The sequence below is a fragment of the Camellia sinensis genome, chromosome 15 (genome assembly GCF_055761805.1).
Source record: "Camellia sinensis isolate YWXY chromosome 15, ASM5576180v1, whole genome shotgun sequence".
Lineage (NCBI taxonomy): Eukaryota > Viridiplantae > Streptophyta > Magnoliopsida > Ericales > Theaceae > Camellia > Camellia sinensis.
In genome coordinates this window covers 101971240-101990515 of record NC_138975.1, presented here as the reverse complement: position 1 = coordinate 101990515, position 19276 = coordinate 101971240, and the positions used below count along the sequence as shown (strand labels likewise).

The following is a 19276-nucleotide window of genomic DNA, read 5'->3' as shown; positions in this document are numbered from 1 at the left end:
TTCGCATTTTCAATGTCAATTTCCATTATTTATACAAAATAATAATTAGATTCAATTAGGGTAAAATCTTTCATTTTTCCCAAATATTAGCCAAGTGCCAAAATCATCAAATTTTATACAATACAACATCATTTTCAAACCCCTAAAGAATTTCTTCACCTTCACCCAAAACCCCTCATTCTGTTTTATGTCCAAACCCTAGGTTTGTTTAAAACCTCCCCAAATTACTCCATTGTTACACAAGAGACTATAACTAAGCTAAATACTATATAAAAGTGTAGAAAGATCCCTACCTCAAAGGAAGAAGATGAACCACACAAGAGAGAAACTTCAAGAGTGCCGAAACCTACTTCTATTCAAATCAAAATGTAGATCTTGACGAGCTCTACCTTTTTCTTAAAGGCACTAGGGTGGAAATCTCAAAGGATGTAGATGAAATCTAAGAGAGAATGTGAATTGTAGAGAGAGAAGCTCAAGAACAAGCTTTTTGGAAAGTTTTAGAGAGAGAGAAAAGAAAAAATAATTCAAAATGTCATTTTTTCGGACTGAAATACACACAGCCTGCTCAAGCGTGGAAAGCCCGCTCGAGCGTTAGACACAGAGTTCCGTTCGAGCATGAAAAGCGGCGCTCGAGCGTGGAATGCACACTTCTAGTATTTCAAACCTGCAAAAAGAAATACTGAGAGTTGACATATCCCGCTTGAGCGCAAGAATGGCCACTCGAGTGGGGGAGAAAAATTGTGAAGCCCGCTTGGGGCGTGAGAAGCGGAAAAGCCAAAATCTGGGCAACACAAGTTTTGAAATACAAACAGCCAACTTGTCTCAAACGCACAACTACAACCCGATAACCAAAATGAAGGGGAAAGACAATGGAAGAAGATAAGAATAACTATTCAAAACCAAACCAACTCAAGTCCGGAGTATAATAAGTAATAGGTCAAAAACCGGAATCGCTATACATTACATGTTACTTGCAGAGGTTAATGTGATTGCTTAGATTGATGTGGTAAAATATATGTTATCAAGGCCAGTTTTGAGGGGAAGGCAAAGAAAATGTTTGTTGGCCTTAATTCAGTATTGCTTCAAGTATGTGCCTCAAAAAGCTGTGAGAGTCCAGGCACTAGCAGATTTTTTGGCTAAGCATCCATGTAGCCCTGTCGAGGTATATTTGAATGAGGTATTTTGAGTTGAAAAAGAGCCATGGAAGTTGATGTTTGATGGTTCAAAAACTGAAGAAGGTGTTGGTGCTCAGGTGGTGTTAGTGTCACCCCAAGGACAGATGTTTTAGTCCTCTTACTAGTTGGACGAAACTCAGGTGTTGTCAAATAATCAGCCAGAGTATAAGGCCTTGATTATTGGCCTAGAATTGGAAAAAAGTCTAAGGATTCCACATTTAAAAGTGTTGGGGGATTCACAGTTAGTGATAAGGCAAGTAATAGGCCAATATAGGTGCTATAGTGCAGTTCTTGGAGAATATTTAGAGCAGGTACTACAGTTAGTTAAAGGTTTTGAAATAGTGGAGTTTGAAAACATGTTCAGACTTGAGAATAAGAAGGCCAACAAGATGGCCCAAACAGCCTCTAGTTTGAGAATTCCAGAGGGTTTCTAGGAAAGAATAATTAGGATTCAGAAGAGAACAATGCCTTGTGCTAGGTGTCGATAGTTGCAAGGTTTGGCAATATTGACTTTGGAACTGTCAGAAGATGATTGGAGGTTTCCTCTGCTTAGATACTTAGGGGACCTAGAGGCAAAAGTAAATAGAAGAACAAAGTATCAAGTTATGAATTATGTGATTATGGGAGATGACTTGTTTTAAAGGACCCAAGTTGGGTTAATATTGTTATGTATTGGAGAGATGGAACAGATGCAGGTCATGGCAGAGGTGTCAGCAATGTTATTTCTGGCCCTGTATAAGGACCCAAGATTGCATTAATTATGCAAAAGGGTGTCAGCAATGCCAAAAACATGGCAATGCGCAAAAAGTGCCAGCTAGGGACTTGCATTCAATTGTCAAACCTTAGCCATTTAGAGGTTAGGCAATAGATTTGATTGGCCAAGTATTTCCTCCATCATCAAGACAACATGCATTCATATTAGTGGCCACAGATTATTTCACTAAGTGGGTAAAGGCAATCCTATTGAAAGTGGTGAATCAGTCTCATGTGATTGATTTTATCAAGAAACATATAGTACATAAGTTTGGCTTGCCACAAACAATTATTGTAGATCAAGGGACAGTATTTAATGGTGATGAAGTAATGGAGTTTTCCAAAGAGTATGGTATTCAAGTGTTGAATTCATCTCTATATTATGCCCAAGCAAATAGGCAAGCAAAGTCATCAAACAAAACAATCAAAGTGATACTAAGTAAAGTGATAGCAGACAATCCAAAAGATTGGCATAAGTTATTATTTGAGGTTTTATCGGCTTATAGGAATTCAAAAAGGGATAGTGTCCAAGCATCCCCTTATGAATTAGTTTATGGTCATGTTACAGTTTTACCCTTAGAAGTGACAATAAGGTCTAGTAGGGTGGCTAAGCACTATGACATTCCTGTCAATGAGTATGTAGAGACCATGTTCATGGATTTACAAGATGTGGAATGCAAAAGGATTGATGCCTTTGATTGTATGATGCCCCAAAAGAAAAAGACTGAGAGAGTCTATAACAAGAAGGTTAAATTGAAAATCTTTGGAGTATGTAACTTGGTCTGGAAGACCATTTTTCCATTAGGAACAAAAGACCCTGAATTTGGCAAGTGTTCACCAAATTGAAAAGGCCCCTTTAGGGTTCATAAAGTCCTTAGGGGAGGGGCATACCAGTTGGAGTCCTTGGAAGGGCAGCCACATAGGAGGAATATAAATGGGAAATACCTTAAGAGGTATTATCTAACCATGTGGGAGGCTTTCAAGGGGAGTTGATTAATGCATACAAGATAGAGCAATGCATAAAGAAAGAAAATGAACACAGAAGTACAACAGGCTATTCAAGACAAAATATTGATATTCATTAAAGTAGAGATTTGTACAGGAGTTTACTAGTTACACAAGATAGTAAAATGTTCTGTGCAATACAACAACAACAACAACAACAACAACAACAACAAAAAGGTTAATCTAAATCTTGGGAAAGAGAATGGCCAGAAGGCCGCATTCTAATTGGGCATCTGCCAACATAGTTTGGGCTTCTTCTAGCTCTACTTTGATAGTTTGGATTGAGGAAGGACCATGTGTAATTTGAGAAAGCGTAGTCCTTACTTCTTGGTTGAGTTGGTCTTATTGCTGTTGTAGGTGGAGCTTTCTTTGTCTGACAAAGACCTATTCTGCCACAAGCCTGGCTTCTTTAAGTTCAAGTGTGGCAAATTGTTCAGAAATGGCTGAGGAGGTTTGATGACTAAGTTTGAGGGAGGAGGATATAGTTTGGGCTTTGATTAGAAAATCTCTTTTGGTTTTGATGTTTTTGGAACAAGTTCGAACCATTTCCAAAAGAGTTGGCCATTCTGTGATGAGTTTGGCCAGTTGTTTTAATTGGATTTATAATGAGTTAAAAGGATTATGTGAAAGGTTTAGGATAGCAGTAAGGCAGGCCAAAGCTTCATCAGGTTGATTAAGGATTATTTCTTCAGGCGGGGTATTGATGAGATTGATGAAGGTGGTTAAGGTTTGTTGAGTTGCAGTTTGGAAGTGATGTAGCCTTTGAGGAAGTGGGGATATTTGGCCTAGGTGTTGTTAGCGAATAGAAAGTTTTTCCCAAGTATCCTTAGCTGGAATGATGGCCTATCGACAGTAATAGATTGGTCAGTTTGTATTCTGCGAGTAGTAGAAAATGAAGAAATTAAGGTTAGAAGTAGTACCTGCTCTGTAATATATGGAGTGTTTGCTAGAGGCTGGTTTTGTTCTGTTAAGGTTGTAGTGGTAGGAAGAACTGGTTTAGGGATTGTGGAGGTGGTAGCCTCAAGTGTAGGAAAGACAGTGGTAACATATGGACCCTCAAGACTTTTCTCTGGTTCACTCATTAGTGGAGGTGGTGCAGTGATTGTATTTTGTCCCTGTAGTTTTGAAAAAGAGAGCAATTGGTTAAAATTAGTAGAAATAAAGAGGATAGATGCTTAGTTACACTAGTAATCACACTTACTTTTTCTAATGGAGGGGACTTGATGTTGGGATTTCCTAGAGAAGATTGATGACTAGGAGGAGTTGATTGGCTATTGGTTGAATTGTCAATGTCAATCATCTCTGATTGTTTGTTTGAAGTTTGAGGGCTGGATAAATTGGATGATGATGTGTGACAACCCCATTTTGTATTACATTATTAATTCATTAATTATATGAGTGTTAATGAACTTGATATGAAATTGGATGTTAATTATGTGTTTTATATGAATTTTGAATGCCTATCTATTGACTGTAGACATATCTGTTACAATGTTTGCTATAATCCGAAATTAAGAGCTGTAGAGTTGTCAGAAACCAAAATTGATTAATTTATTATAATCATCGTAATTTTTAAAGCCTATAGTGAAATTTAATTAAAAATTTATTCGGATCAAATTAATTAGATTAAATTGAATTAAATTAAGTAAGGTTGAATTGTCTTAACTATGCTTAATTAGCTTAATTAGTCACCTACTATATATATTCAAGGAGATAGTGTTTAGACTCAATATTTTGAGCTCTATAACTTACAAAATCTACAGAGAATAGTATATATATATATATATATATAGAGAGAGAGAGAGAGAGAGAATTCTAGAGAAAAAGTGACGGTAAAATTGAAGAATTGAGTAAGAAGCTTGAAGATTGAGAAGATTAGCTTAAGAACTAGCTAGAATTTGGAAGTTTGGAGCTTCTAGGTGAGTAATTGAACTCAAATCCGTGAGTTTAAGTTCATAATTAAGTGAATTCAAAGATAATATGAAGCTAAGGACAAGATTTAAGATGAATATGATGAATTTGAAGTCAATATCCATATGCATGTAAGAGATTGCCATGAATTTGCATATTTGAGCATGAAACATGTAGTTCATGTAGATTTGAGAGTCATTTAATACATGCATGTAAGAATTACCATGGTATGAAACTCAATTCTAAGGATTCATATTTGTATTTGGAAGATTTTTGGAACATGATTTTGTTGACTCTCATGAGTTTGAGCGTCAATTATGCCATTTGAGATGAAAATAGAAGCTGCACCTCACATGTATGAAAGATCCAAAAAGGTACAAGATTTGTTTGCATAAGTTTTGAAGTTATGAAAATAAATTTGATATAATTGAACTTATGTGAAGAATTCATGGGAATTTAAGCTTCAAATCTTGTGAAATTGATATTTTTATCATGTTAGAGGTTGTATGGTTGACATATAGGCCATATCATGTAAGTTACACCATGTTGAGTGGTGTTTTGATGCTCAAATAGCTTGCTAGAATACCCAGAAACGACCTCTTCGCTCGAGCGAAGGAGTTGTTGTTCAAGCGAAGAATGAAGGCAACCAAAAGTTTTGCAGACATTAATATCCGCTCGAGCGAGAAGAGTTGCGCTCGAGCAACCACTCACATCCCTGAGTTTTGACTTAAGTGAGCAAAGTTACGCCCGAGCGTAAAAATAAAGCAACCAGTACTTTTGCAGACTAAAGGCGTTCGCTCAAGCGAGCAAAGCCAAACCCTGTTTCAGAAAATTTTGAAAAGCTGTTTTATGTTTTGTTTTCCGTTCTCTTTCAATTCTAAGCATTCTTAGGCATACATTGAACATTGTAAATGAATTAAAAGGTTAGAAAGGAGCCTAAGAGAATTAAACAAGTTAAGGAACAAATTAAATAGTATGGTGATCCAATTTATGTATGTGAATGAATTTTGTAGGAACATCTATGAGGATGAATCAACACTCAGAACACTGTGAGTAATATCTCAGTAAAGATATTTTCAAGTATCTTATTTCCAAATGTTGCTTCTGTATAAGCTTTATGGATTTGTTTATTTGAATTACGAATGAGTATTCTATATGCCTAATTTTTGTATAAGGCTTTGTGAAGAACATGATTTGGGCCCAAGGTCATTTGATATGTATGAATTAGGCCTGAGGCCATTTGATACGTCTAATAAGAGTATGAATTGGGCCTGAGGCCGTTTGATATGTCTGAAACAGACCTAAGGCCGTTTGCCGTTTGATACGTTTGAATATTATGATCGGCCAAAGGCCGTTTGAATATGAATGAAATAAGCCAAAGGTTGTTTGAATGAAAAGGTGATCATGATCATGAATATGAAATGCGCATAGATATGAATATGGAAATAATGGGCCGAGGCCATTAGATATGTTTGAAGTAATTGAATTGGGCCTGAGGCCGTTTGATGAGTTTGACAAAGTTATGCAATGGGCCATAGGTCGTCTGCTATGTTTGATAAGGATCTCAAATGGGTCCGAAGTCATTTGACATGTACAACACAAACACAGAAGCCATAGGTCATTTGTATATAAAATTTATGGGTTCGACATACTTAATATGAATATCATTCATATAACCCCCTTTACTTTGGTATTATTCACTGGCGTTAGCTCACTCTTATTTATATATATGTAGGTAAGCAAAGGGACATTCAACCCCAACCTTAGTGGCGTTTGAGAAAGGAACCCGAGTTTTGTAGAGCCAGCCCAGGTGCCTCACGCAAGAGGCTTTTTGTTTTTTCTTTTGCTACTTCCATTGGTCATGATAGACCATTTATGTGTATAAGCTTTCTTTTTAGTATAGTTGACTATATGTTTGAATGATCCTAGACCTATGTGGTGTGAGTTATTGTCAAGTATATGGGAAATATTTTTAATATGCCATGTAAGCACAGCTCATTGGACAAAAAATTTAAGTTTGCTTCCGCTTTGGCCCATTTATTACCATTAAGATACGTTTAATCTTTTTTGAGGCCGTAGGTAATCTCATCATTACTGGCTGATTATGACCTTAATCTATAGGGGCAGGTTCGAGTCATGACATGATGGTTGAGGGGTAAAGACTGAAGGTAAATTAATGGGTTCAGTTGCCCCTAGGTAAAGGACCTTCATTGGGAAAGCCCTAAGGGTAACATCCTTGAGAGCAATAGGAGGAGGTTTAGAATGTGAAAGCTGTGAAGATGGTTGTGGTGAAGACTATGAAGATGGTTGTGGTGAAGACTGTGAGGATGGTTGTGGTAAAGGCTATGAAAGTGGTTGTGATATAGGTTGTTTTTTAGATGATTGTGGAATTGGTTCTGGAATTGGTTCTCTTGGTTGGTTTGTAGAAGAAAGAGAAGATGGATGGATGCCTTGTGGAGAGTTGGAAGGGCTGTCCTCATCATCAGCAGTAGTGATAAGCATTCTTCTCCTTTTTCTCTACAAAAAAAGAGGTTGTCAGTTACATATAAATGGAAGGTGGTGTGATGTGGCAATGTGACAATAAGTGATAAGAAACCATACCTGGTAAAGTTTCCCTAGAGGATTTGGAGCTATCTAGCCAATTATTTAGCTGAAGGGTGTGTCCCAATCACTGGGATATGCCTCAGGAGTAGGAGTGGCTGGAGGCTCTTTTCTTTTTTTGGCCCTTATTTCTCTCTCGACAAGGGCAGCAGTGGTGATCCTCCTCTGGACCCTTTGTGCTTGTGTGTGGATGGCTGATAAGGAGTCCTTTATTAATTTGGGAACTATGGGTGTGTCTTTTTTTAGGTAGTTGGATCTATTGCAGCTTTGCCCTTCAGCTAGTCCCTGACTAAGGGTTCAGTAGTAGGCTCATTATTGGCTGCCAGAAATCAAAGAAGCTAGTATTCCTAAAAGGAAAAGAAAATTACCGAAGATAGTCAGGGTTATAAAGCATGTGAAATGAAAGGAAAAATAGTACTTGCAGCCACGAGCTTAGAATATGATGATATGGGGCCTTAATTGTCGATAGAAGTGTCTTGGAGGCAAGCTTCAAGTGGCTTGAAGAAGATGATGGCAGCCATGAGTTTCCACTAGTGATCAATAGTGGTGGTATAATCTGAGACAGGTTTGAAGAAGAAGGAACCAAAGTCTTTGGGAAGTCTAGTGTTTTCTATCAAGATGGACTCAGCTTGATCAAGATCCTTGAAGTTGATTCTAGACCCAATCTCTTCATGAATGGTTGAGTGGAAATAAGGGTATGGAATGCTTTGGGAAAAGCCAAATTGCCTAGGCCACTGATTGGAACAATATGTCTCAAAACTACAGCTGGACATTTTGGTGGAAGATATAAAACAACCAACCAAGATATGTCTACAGGTCAAAATGTGTCTCCAGGTTTCAATTTGTGCTTGGACTTGGTCATTAGTCAAATCAGAAAGGTCTGTCAAAAGGAATTGAAGTCTATTGGATGAGAATTGGCAATTGTGGAATGGTTTGTAAACGGTAGGAGGTTTGTCAAATGGAAGATTATAAAACATGGTAAGTGTAGCTCGGCCTTTTCACGCCCCTTTTCGGAAACTCGAAAAGAGCCCTACTATTCGGACTCTCGCGGTTCTAAATTTAATCTCACAAATGCAATGTGAAATTGATAAACACCAAAGAATCAAAATCCAACAAATCTTTTGGAAAATTGATTTTAGGATAAAAAATGCCAAAATTGGACTGCTTTGCCAGATACAGAGTCGCCACCTAAATATTTTATTTTTGAAAAAATTTAGGAAACCCATGACTCGTGCCAAAGGCCACATGGCTGTCATCACCAAAGGTGCCTCGACTCGAGAACTTAGGTACGAGAGGGGAAGGTCATGAATTGAGCACCCCAGCTCACCTGATCAAAGATAGGCCTCTACTAATCATGATATGATTTTTTTATAAACATTACGTGCTCTTATTCCAGTTATTAGGCTAGCTTTACTATGTGATGCGCACAACAAAGTATAGACTAATTTGCTTAAGTTGGAACAATTCAACTCATGTTTGCTTTATAAAAAGGGTTTGAATTTGCCACTTCAAGTAGGCTTAAAGGTTGCGAATTTGCCACCAAACATAGTGGGCTTAAAACTGATTTTGCACTCAACAAAGTGGGCTTAAAAACAAGCATTCATTGAATCGTTCTAATTCAAACAACAAGCCTTAATCCACAGGCATTCAAGTAATTTAGCAAATAAGCATTTAACCTTATGGTAATCATGCTTGTCATGGAAATCACTCATAGTCATGCAAGTATGCTAAAGCACCAAGAACTTACCTAGTACTCCAAGCTAAGAAAACATAAGTTAGAAAAATATGCATGCTTCCTAACTATACAAGATGTCTAATGCAACACATGCGATATGCAATTTAATAGGCTCGGCTACTAATATGGCATATGAATTAATTTGATAACATGCGGTTAACACGTATTCAAAGAAGTATTGAAACAATAATGCAGTTTGAATGATGCGCTGAGCCTCAGTGCATGCAATACGAATGAATAGATGCAAGCATAAGGTATGCTAATTGAAACATGTCTCTAATCTAACTATTAAAAGCGATTAAATAAAAGGGAAAAAGACGTGGGGTTGGAAGACATACACATTATTACATTTTGCTCCCATGAAGGAGAGTCCGAATGAATAAAAGCTAACTAACTAGCAACTAATTAGGCCTAAGCTAATTAAGCTAATCAAAGCTAATTATTACAAACCAAATGGAATAAAAAGCTAAACTAATTAACTAATTATTACAACACTTGAATGAACTAACTAGTAAGCTAACTAATTAATTTACAATACAAATGTAAGCAACCTAAGTAATTAAGATATTTAACTACGCTGCCATTACTCTGCCTCGGGAAATAGAAGATGCAAATGCTCAGATACCACCCGAAAAGACCTCCGTTTTTCTCTCGAAAGCCTCTATTTGCACAAGTTGAACATTTTCAAAACCATTTTACCCCACCTTACCAACATTCTGCTTAAAGTTTGCATCAATGGCCAGCCGGCCATGGATGAATGCTGTCGGCCATCTATGGTGCACTGCCGGCCATGGATAGTGGCCTGCCGACCATTGATGCACTAGATCATCATGCTGCAGCAGAGTACAAACAGAGCAAAAAGAGGGTATTTCCAAGGATTGTTTGCACAATTCACCTCTCATTTCCAAGGATAATAACTTGTGTGCTATGTGTTCAATCCGCAGAAAACACTGGTGGCCAACCATCACTACTGGTGGCCGGCCAGTCATCAGTGATGGCCGGCAAGGCACATCAATGGCTGGCAGACCAAAAGCTCTAGCCGACTTCCTTCATGGCCGGCAACCCACCAAAGACTGCAGGAGAAAAAGACCAAGACATGGTCCAAAAAGGAGACAAAATGGATGCAGGGTTTGAAAGGCTCAAACCTGTGGCGTTCCACTGAAGATATCAAGTGCTCGGCAAGCAATTAGACTCGTCATCGGATATACCTGCGAGAATATCCAAGTCTTGAAAGGCCGTAAAAAATGGGGTGTTTACAGTAAGGTGGTTTGTGAAAGTAAAGGTAGGCTTGCTATTAAAAGTAAGAAGTTGTTCAGCATAGGAGTGATGAAGCCTTATGGTGTTAGGTGATGGGGGTAATGCCTTAGAAAAATAGGCATACAACTAAGCTTGAAAGAGCTAGAATGGTCCACCACAGTTGGTAGAGATTTTCTTATCCATATGAGAGAATAGACCCTTGTAAAGGGTAACAAGAAGGTAAGGGGCAAAGGCCATAGCTTGGCCATCCTGGATACACAAGGCAAGTGGGAGGTATTCTTTGGTGACCTTATATCCAGGAACATAGAAAAGAAATTGACAAAGCCAAACTAAGTATAAGGCAATTCTTTCTTGATCCTCGACAGGGGAACTGGGCTTGCATTTGTATGTTTTGGTAAATTCTATGTAGCTTATATCAGTGTTTAAAATGAAAGTCACTTTTGGAGGTTCAAGTAAGGCATGAATTTGGTTGCCTAAAATTGAAAGGCCGGTTAAATGGGCTACATCTAGGATAGTGGGGGCAATCATGCCAAAATTCAAAAGTAAAGAGTTACAAGACTGGGACCAGAAGCATGTTGCAACAGCGATTAGCCACTTGTCCATGTCATATTTCATGGTCGACAGTCTGATTACCTGACTGATGCCCTGGTGCTTCCATACTTCAGAATCATAGGCCTCCTGACCCAGCTTTGCCATGTGGAATCTAGTGACCTCCAGGATCTGAGGAGGTTCTTCTTGGTATTCCAATTAGTCCAACTAAGTCTAGGTTGGTTGAGAAGTAGGTTCTAACCATTAGCAAGGAATAATATAGAGCTAACTCATCTGGAAAGTGGGACAAGAATGTAGGGCCTAAAGTGGCTTTAGCAATAAAGTTAGTGCTAGGCAATGAAGTAATACCTAGCTTTAAAGGGATGATGAGTGTTCTGATGAAATTTGGAAAGTAAAGGAGGTCTTCATTGCTTTCTTCTATGGGAACTGGCTCTGATTTCTTGGGTGTCATTGTCATGACCCGAACCCGCCCTATGGATTAAGGTCATAATCGGCCAGTAATCAAGGGATTACCTATGGCCTCAAACCTGATCAAACTTATTTTCAATAGAATAAGGGGCCAAAACGGAAGCAGACTTGAAAATTTTGTCCAACGAGCTGTGCTTACATGGCAAAACAAACATTCCATAATAACTCACACGTATAAACAAAGTTCACATTTTATGTGTCCAGGACCTTTCAAACATATAGTCAGCCTAACAAAAAGCCTATGTATATGGTGATCCAACATATTGATCAAAATAACAAAAGGGAAATCAAAGGTGAAAGAAACAACGCAAAGTCTCATCCGTGAGACGGTCAGGCTGACTCCACAAAACTTGACTCCTCTCATGTTTATCACTGGGACTGGGTTTAGACATCTCTTTGCTCACCTACACACACATAAATGAGAGTGAACGATAGCTCAGTGAATAATATCAAAATAAAGGAGTACATAACTGAAATTTATAACAGTCATATCATACGGCCTTAGGCCCATTCATGATTCAATCTAATATATCAAACGGCCTCAGGCCCATTTCGTTCTTATCAAACGTCCTTTGGCCCATTTATTTATATCAAATGACCTCTGGCCTAATCATTTATGTCAAACGGCCTCTGGTCCAATCATTCATGTCAAACAGCCTTTGGCCCAATCATTTATATCAAACGGCCTCTGGTCCATTCATTTAGGTCAAACGGCCTTTGGGTTCATGTCAAACGACCTTTGGCCCAATCATTCATTTCCATACTCGTATCCATATGTGTGTCATACTCATGATCGTGATCACATTCGTATTCAATTAGTCTTGTGTAAAAGACTGTCATTCAAACTATTCATCCATAATTCAAATTACAAACCCATAAGGCTTACATATAAGTAACATTATGGAAATATAACGTACTTGAACATATCTTTATTAAGACATTACTCACAGTGATCTGTTGGATGATTTGCTCTTGTGCTTGACCCTACATATTACATAAACATAATGGGTCACATGCGATTCAATTCGTTCTTAATTTATACATTCCTCTTAGGCTTTTTTCTTATCCTTTTAACTCACAATGTTCAATGAATGCCTAAGAGTGCTTAGAAATGAAAGAGAACACAAAACAAGTCACAAAACCACTTTTCAAAATTTCAAAAATAGGGACCCCTTCAGTCTGTAAAAGTACTGGTTATCTCATTTTTGCGCTCGAGCGTGATTTTGGACGCTTGAGCTAAAAGTCAAAAGGTGAGTCTGGGCACTCGAGCACAACCCCTCACGCTCGAGCAGGCATCAATGTCTGTAAAACTTTTGGGAGCTAACATTTAACGCTCGAGCGGCGGATTCTCCGCTCGAGCGGACAAGTCGAATTCTAGGTTTTCCAGAACTCAATTTGAAGCTAAAAACACGTCTTCAAATGTTCAAAACTCATATTATTGGTACAAAAACATGGAAAGCGTTATACAACATGGGAACATAAGCAAATTGAGTCTAATTTGTCCAAAACCAAGATTCATTTCCCAAATCATTTTACATTCTTCTTGGTATGTTCAAGGTTCATGCAACCAAACTTCACAATTACATGAATCATGTATGCTCCATTTTCAACTTAAATTGTACAAATGATGATCAATTTCATGACGCTCAACATATTCATGCTTACATGTGTCAAATAGCCTTCAATTCTTCATAAAATGCATGATTGTACTCAACTATGCAAGCTCATGACAATTCTTCACATGCATGTACATACACACTTCAAATTCATCAAATTCACTCAATTCATGCTTTTGATTACCATTTAATTGTAAACTCACAAAATTACAAACTCAAAGTCCTAAATTTATGCTCAATTACTCACCTAGGATTTCCAGTCTCCCAAATTATAGCTAATTCCTTGAGTGTAGCTTCCAAATTCACAAACTTTGAGCCAAAATGCACAATTTATGCCTCTTCTCTCTCTAGAACCATGCACTCTCTCTCTCTAGAGTGTATAACCAGATTTTGAGCTTAAAAAGAGGGAGCTAAGTGTGTTTGGCCCCCTTTATGTACACACCATTTATCAAATTTCATTAACATTAGTTAATTGTGCTTAATTAAATCAATTTAATCTAATTAATTTGGTCCGAATAAATTTTTAATCAAACTTCACCATAGCCTCTAAAAATCAAGTAAATCACAATGGCGTAGTCAATTTCGATTTCTGTGGTCGATAAGGCATTCAATTTTCAGTTCATAACAGTAAGTTGAACAGATTTTCCTATGGTGAACAGATATAAGGTCAAAACCACACTTAATCATGCAATTAGCACCCAACTTCAAATTAATCACATAATCATGATTAATTAACTTAACACAAGATAGGGTTGTCACAGTCATGGCTTAGGGTTTTGCAATGCTTTGGTTTCAGACGGAAGTGCTTAGGAAAAAAAAGTATAGTCTAGGAACTTCGAATCAGAGGGAAATGAAGTTGAAGTGGTTTGAAGTTGAAAATGTGGGTCTTTTATAGTTTTTGATAGGCCTAGTATTTTTAAAATATTAAAGCAGTCTTATATAGGGCTGGGGTTTCTTTTTGTTTTGGGCCTGAAGTACGTAGTTTTTTGTCTGTCTCATCTGTTGGGCCTACGGAGATAAATTTTTTGCTCTAAATTCAATTTGGGCCCAAGTGGCAAGTTTGTTTAAGTTAAAATCATTTGATATTCAGTTAACTTGAACAAGGGGACATTGTTTGCACCTATTTTTACCAAATCCTGTGGACAGGTGGTTCAGTCAGTAGAGGACATGTGGCCAAGTTCAGAGTAAATGGTTATCATCAAAGGACAGAGATCATCAACTAGAAGTGAGGTTTGCATGTGGAACTAACGTGGAAGGTAGAGCAATTATTGGTAGTGTGGCCATAGACTTAGTGGGCTGTCTTTAAAAGAAAACATGAACAGAGTGGGAGTTTTCCTCTGTCGAATGAGGAGTAGAAGGACTCAGGGACACGTGTTAACTTAAAAGGAATGAAGTTCGACAGGTAAAAGTAAAGTCATGATGCAATTTGAAGGCTATGAAGTGAGAGTGCAGTTATGGCAGCTACACAACAGCAATTGTAGAATGAAGAGATCATGGGGTTGTGAAGAAGAGCTATACTAGATCGAAAGTTGGAAAAAAGAGGACATCAACATCAACATAACAACTTAGTTTTTAGACATAAGAGTAGTTAAGATTGTAATTTAGGAGTAGTTTCTATCTCTGTAATATGTACTTGTCGAATGAACATAGGTGATTTCAGCATGAAGTTGCTTTTGTTTTTTTAATCCACCTTGTTACCATTCGTTGATACAACAATTTAAAGTTGATTTCTTTTTATTCAATTTACCTTGTTATCATTTGTTGATATAGAAAGTTTGTTTTCCTTCTTGTTTACTTTGTTGTCACTATTTGATCCAAAGAAGTCCTTATTCTTTTGAGATATTCAAACCCGAATCACAATAACTTGATTGTTCCTATTTAAATTATGTAGTTTGAATTATTATTTAGTTGCTGTCGATTCAACTCTAGCATAATTTTTACTAACAAGACTACTACTATTAGTTTGGCGATGACATGTTGAAGACAATAACAAGCACTTAAATACCTATAGAAGATAAACTTACTAAAAATTTATACATGATTTCAAATGTATGCATGAATGAATGTATACTAAGAATTTATACATGATTTCAAATGCATGCATGAATGAATGTATGTTCTTACCTTCTACCCACATTCTATCCTGTCAACTCCTACTATTTTTTTATTTTCTCTTTGTGATTTTACAACTTCTAAATGTCTCTAATCTCCCTCCTCCTATTCTCTTATATTTTCTTAATGTAAATTGCTGTATTGATTGCTTGAATATTAAGAAATCCAACTGTATGCTTTTTCGAGCACATGCATTTTCACCCAGTATAGATTGACTTTAGTGCTAGATGGTGTACCATGGCTTTTAGTATATTCTACGTACATACAAGTGTTAATATTCACTTTGCTATTTTTACACATTGTTCATTTGAAAGTGTGAAACTGTGGACAATTTGGCCACTAAAACTTTTGCTCATGTTGATTTTTGCTGTTGGGCTGTATGATAAAGAGAGTTTTGTTTTCGCACGGAGCTTATCAAACGCTCCCAATAGTATATGCTTCAGCCTATCAAAAGCACTAGACATGGCTACATTTTCTTTTTAAGGATGCGTATACATATGAGACGAAAAATGTTTGGGGGCCCTAATTCTGTGGCTCAAATGTGGTTCAAATGGCCAAAACGACGTCGTTTTGGCCATTTTGATGTTGTTTTGTACTCAAAACGACGTCGTTTTGGCCATTTGAGCCACATTTGAGCCACAGAATTTGGGCCCTCTACCATTGCTCCATATGAGACGTATAATTTTATTCTTATTAGAAATTAATTTATAATTTTGTTCGGACTTGTAGAGTAAGAAATAAATTTCTAAAAGAATTGTATAAAACTAGGAGATATAGAAACAATATAATGTGCATATATTTTAAATAAAAGAAAATTCTATGATATATAAAATTGTATCGTAAAAAGTATAACAATTTATGTCATGTAAAAAAAAATCATAAAAGATGATATACAATATACAAAATATTTCATGAGTATATTAAAGATAACTTTTGATGACATGCAAAATTATATTGTAAAAAGTATAATGATTTATGGAATGCATAAATTATGTCATAACTGACAATAAACTTTTCAAGACATGTTATATAACAACATCTGCGTACATGCCGTGAAAGAATTTTTACGACATGCATTATAAGTCATAAAAATTTAAGAGGCATCTCCTTCAACTATTTATTAGTATACAATTAAGGTAACGCAGAGACAAACCTATTATTGAACATAGAGTTCAGTGAATAGTACCAATTAAATCTCAATTACTCACCTTCTTCATAATTTTCCTTATCCTTTTGCTGGATCAAAAGAGCCCTTGTTTGCCATAATGGGTTGGGACGGATTGGGGTTAAAATAATTACAGATAGACAAAATAAATTTTTGGGTAATGTTAGAGACTATTAAAAGTGATATTTTAAAGCAACCACTAATGATGTGGCATTCATTAAAAAAAAAAATAGACACAAAAATATTGTGACAGTGAGTGGGACCTTTTGTCACATTATTAGTGATGACACTAATTAGTACTTCCACTCATTTTCCTAAATTTTTTAACACAATATGACAAAATATTACATTTAAATCATACTTATTTTATTTTTTCTATAACAAAAATCAAAAAAATCAAAAAATTCATCTCAAATAAAATTTTTTAATCACAAATTAAAATAACCAAAAATTAAAAATGAAAAAAGTAACCCACGTTTCAAACCGAGCCAGTTTCTATTTCTAGATCCCACATTAGCTGGATGTCATAAAAAGGCATAGCTAGTAAAGTCTAAACATGTAGTGGGTGGGCAATCTTTTTCCATTTTTGTTTTGTTTGTTTGGTCAATCTAATCCACAAAATTTGGGCAAACTTTTTCCATTTTTTGTTTTCGTTTGTCTGGTCAATCTAATGGAATTGGGGCGCTGCTGGGCGGGGTGAACAGCAGCCACTCATTTGGGCTTTTTTTGGAGTTCATTTTAATAATTCGAACCGTTTACATTTTAGAATACATTAAGTAGGATATACTTGTAAAAACTCAAGTTAATCGAATATTGTTTACCCATTCATCCACTCACATTTGTATCTACAAAAATAAATAACAATTATAATTTAAAGTATTAAAATGAATACAAATGTGAGTGGATGAATGGGTAAACGATATCCGATTAACTTGATTTTTTACAAATATATTTTACTTGATATATTCTAAAATGTGAACGGTTCGAATTATTAAAATGGATCTCGAAAATGGCCCAATTAGATGCACAGCAGTGACCGCTATGCACCCCGCACAGCAGCCACACCAATCCCCAATCTAATCTACAAAATTTGGAATAATATTAATGAGTAGACTAGTTAGAGAAGAAGTTAAAAAAAAAAAAGAAAAAGAAAAAGAAAAATACAATTGTGATACAACACAATCAAATCAAAAGAGCAAAGGCAACAATAAAAGAAAGAATCATCCCCACAAATCACCTACTTATTGATAAAAATACACACCAACTTATCCAAAAAAAATAGCCTAGTTGCCAAACTTGGATTTTATGGCTTTCACAACTTCTTCATCTACTTGGAAACCTTTAGTCAGCACATCATCAGGAATCGGCGGTGTAGAACCGAAGAGAGTCAATGGTAGGACCACCACTCCCGGCAGCTGACTATTGAAAGCCGTAAAAGACATGGCCTTTCCCTTCCCAACATTCTTCTGAAAATGCACAAGCCCTCTCGGAATCACGAAAATCTCCCCAGCACTCACAACCTTGGAATGATAAACAAACCCAGTCGTCACAAACCCCACAAGTAGCTGCCCTTTGACCACCAAAACCAACTCCGTCGAGCGGGGGTGAATATGAGGTGGGTTGACTGCTCCTGGAGCGAAGTCAACACGGTTCATCGATAGTCCCAGCGTGTTGAGCCCGGGAAATGCAAGAACATTTGCTGCTGTGACATTTGATCCGAATATGTTTCCTGTGCTTCCTTCCATGCTCAGACCGTTGAAGAAGAAGTCGTCAGAGGTCACATTGGAAGCGGGTTTGCAGGGGAAGCCATTGATGGAAGGTTGAGCTTCCAAGTCTGCAATACAGAAGTCCTGTAACGAGTCGGGATCAGCAAAAGAGAAGGGTATGGGTGAAACCAACAAGGCAATCAAGAAGAGGGTAATCATGGCTAGTTTTTGATACTGTTATGTTGTCGTTGAATGTGGTGTTGGGGGTGATTTTAAAGGAGTTTTTTTGGATGGGACACGGTGTGTGTTTGTGTTTGTGTGTGGTGTGTTTTTTTTTTACGTGGTTGAAACTTTCTGGTGCAAAGAAAAGTCACTCATAGAAAATGGATAGCAAGATAATTACGTCTCATTTTGTTGGAGTTCGTTTGCCAAGTCATGGGTTTGAACAATGACAGAACCTTCTACTCCAACTTGGGGTTTTTTTTTTAATTTTAATTTTTTATTTTTTTAAAAAAAATAAAAATTGAGACTTCTAAGGCCCGTGAATCTCGATTTAATAACTTAGGTCTCGTTTGACAAGTGATTTTTTTAATCAAAAAATTAAAAAATTATTTAAAAAGTCAACAACTTATACTGAAAAGTTAAAGATTCTCTTTTCTCATTGTTTTTTGTACTTGTTTTCGTAAAAAGTCAAAAAGTCATCTCAAATATATTAATTTTTTTACAATATATTTTAGTCAAAAAAATTAAAAAATTACTAAAAAAAACATATTCCCAAACAAAATCTTAAACTATGTATTTTGTAAGATTTTTTTTTTTGTATATTTTTTTTTGGGTGAATATATATATTTTTTTGGTGAATATTTTTTTTTTCAAAAATGTTTAAGATCCATTTTTTTCCACCCCTTTTGACCCCCCTCTCTCATTGGTTGAATTTTTTTTATTTTTTTATTTATTTTCCTTATTCTCTAATTACTACATATCACATATGTGTAGAGAGTGATAGAGATGATAGTTGGAGGGAGTCTCCATCACTCATCTTCGTGGGAGATTAGTTTGTTTGTGGCAAAGGATGGCATGATAATTACGTCTCATTTTGTTGGAGTTCGTTTACCCACGTCATGGGTTTGAACAATGACAGAACCCTCTTCATTTGGGTTTAAACTTGAGCGGCTCGTGTCGCCGTCATGATTCTATTATGATGATTTAAATTATGTATTTTT

The 19276-nt window shown here is 36.6% G+C and overlaps 1 protein-coding gene across 1 annotated transcript; it reads right to left on the bottom strand.

Annotated features, from left to right (window-relative positions):
• Positions 1 to 17464: 17464 nt before the first annotated feature.
• On the bottom strand, positions 17465 to 18511 carry LOC114279936 (germin-like protein subfamily T member 2). Its single transcript, XM_028222223.2, has one exon. It carries the CDS (start codon positions 18270 to 18272, stop codon positions 17631 to 17633), a length of 642 nt encoding a protein of 213 aa, XP_028078024.2. The 5' UTR covers positions 18273 to 18511; the 3' UTR covers positions 17465 to 17630.
• Between the last annotated feature and the right edge of the window lie 765 nt (positions 18512 to 19276).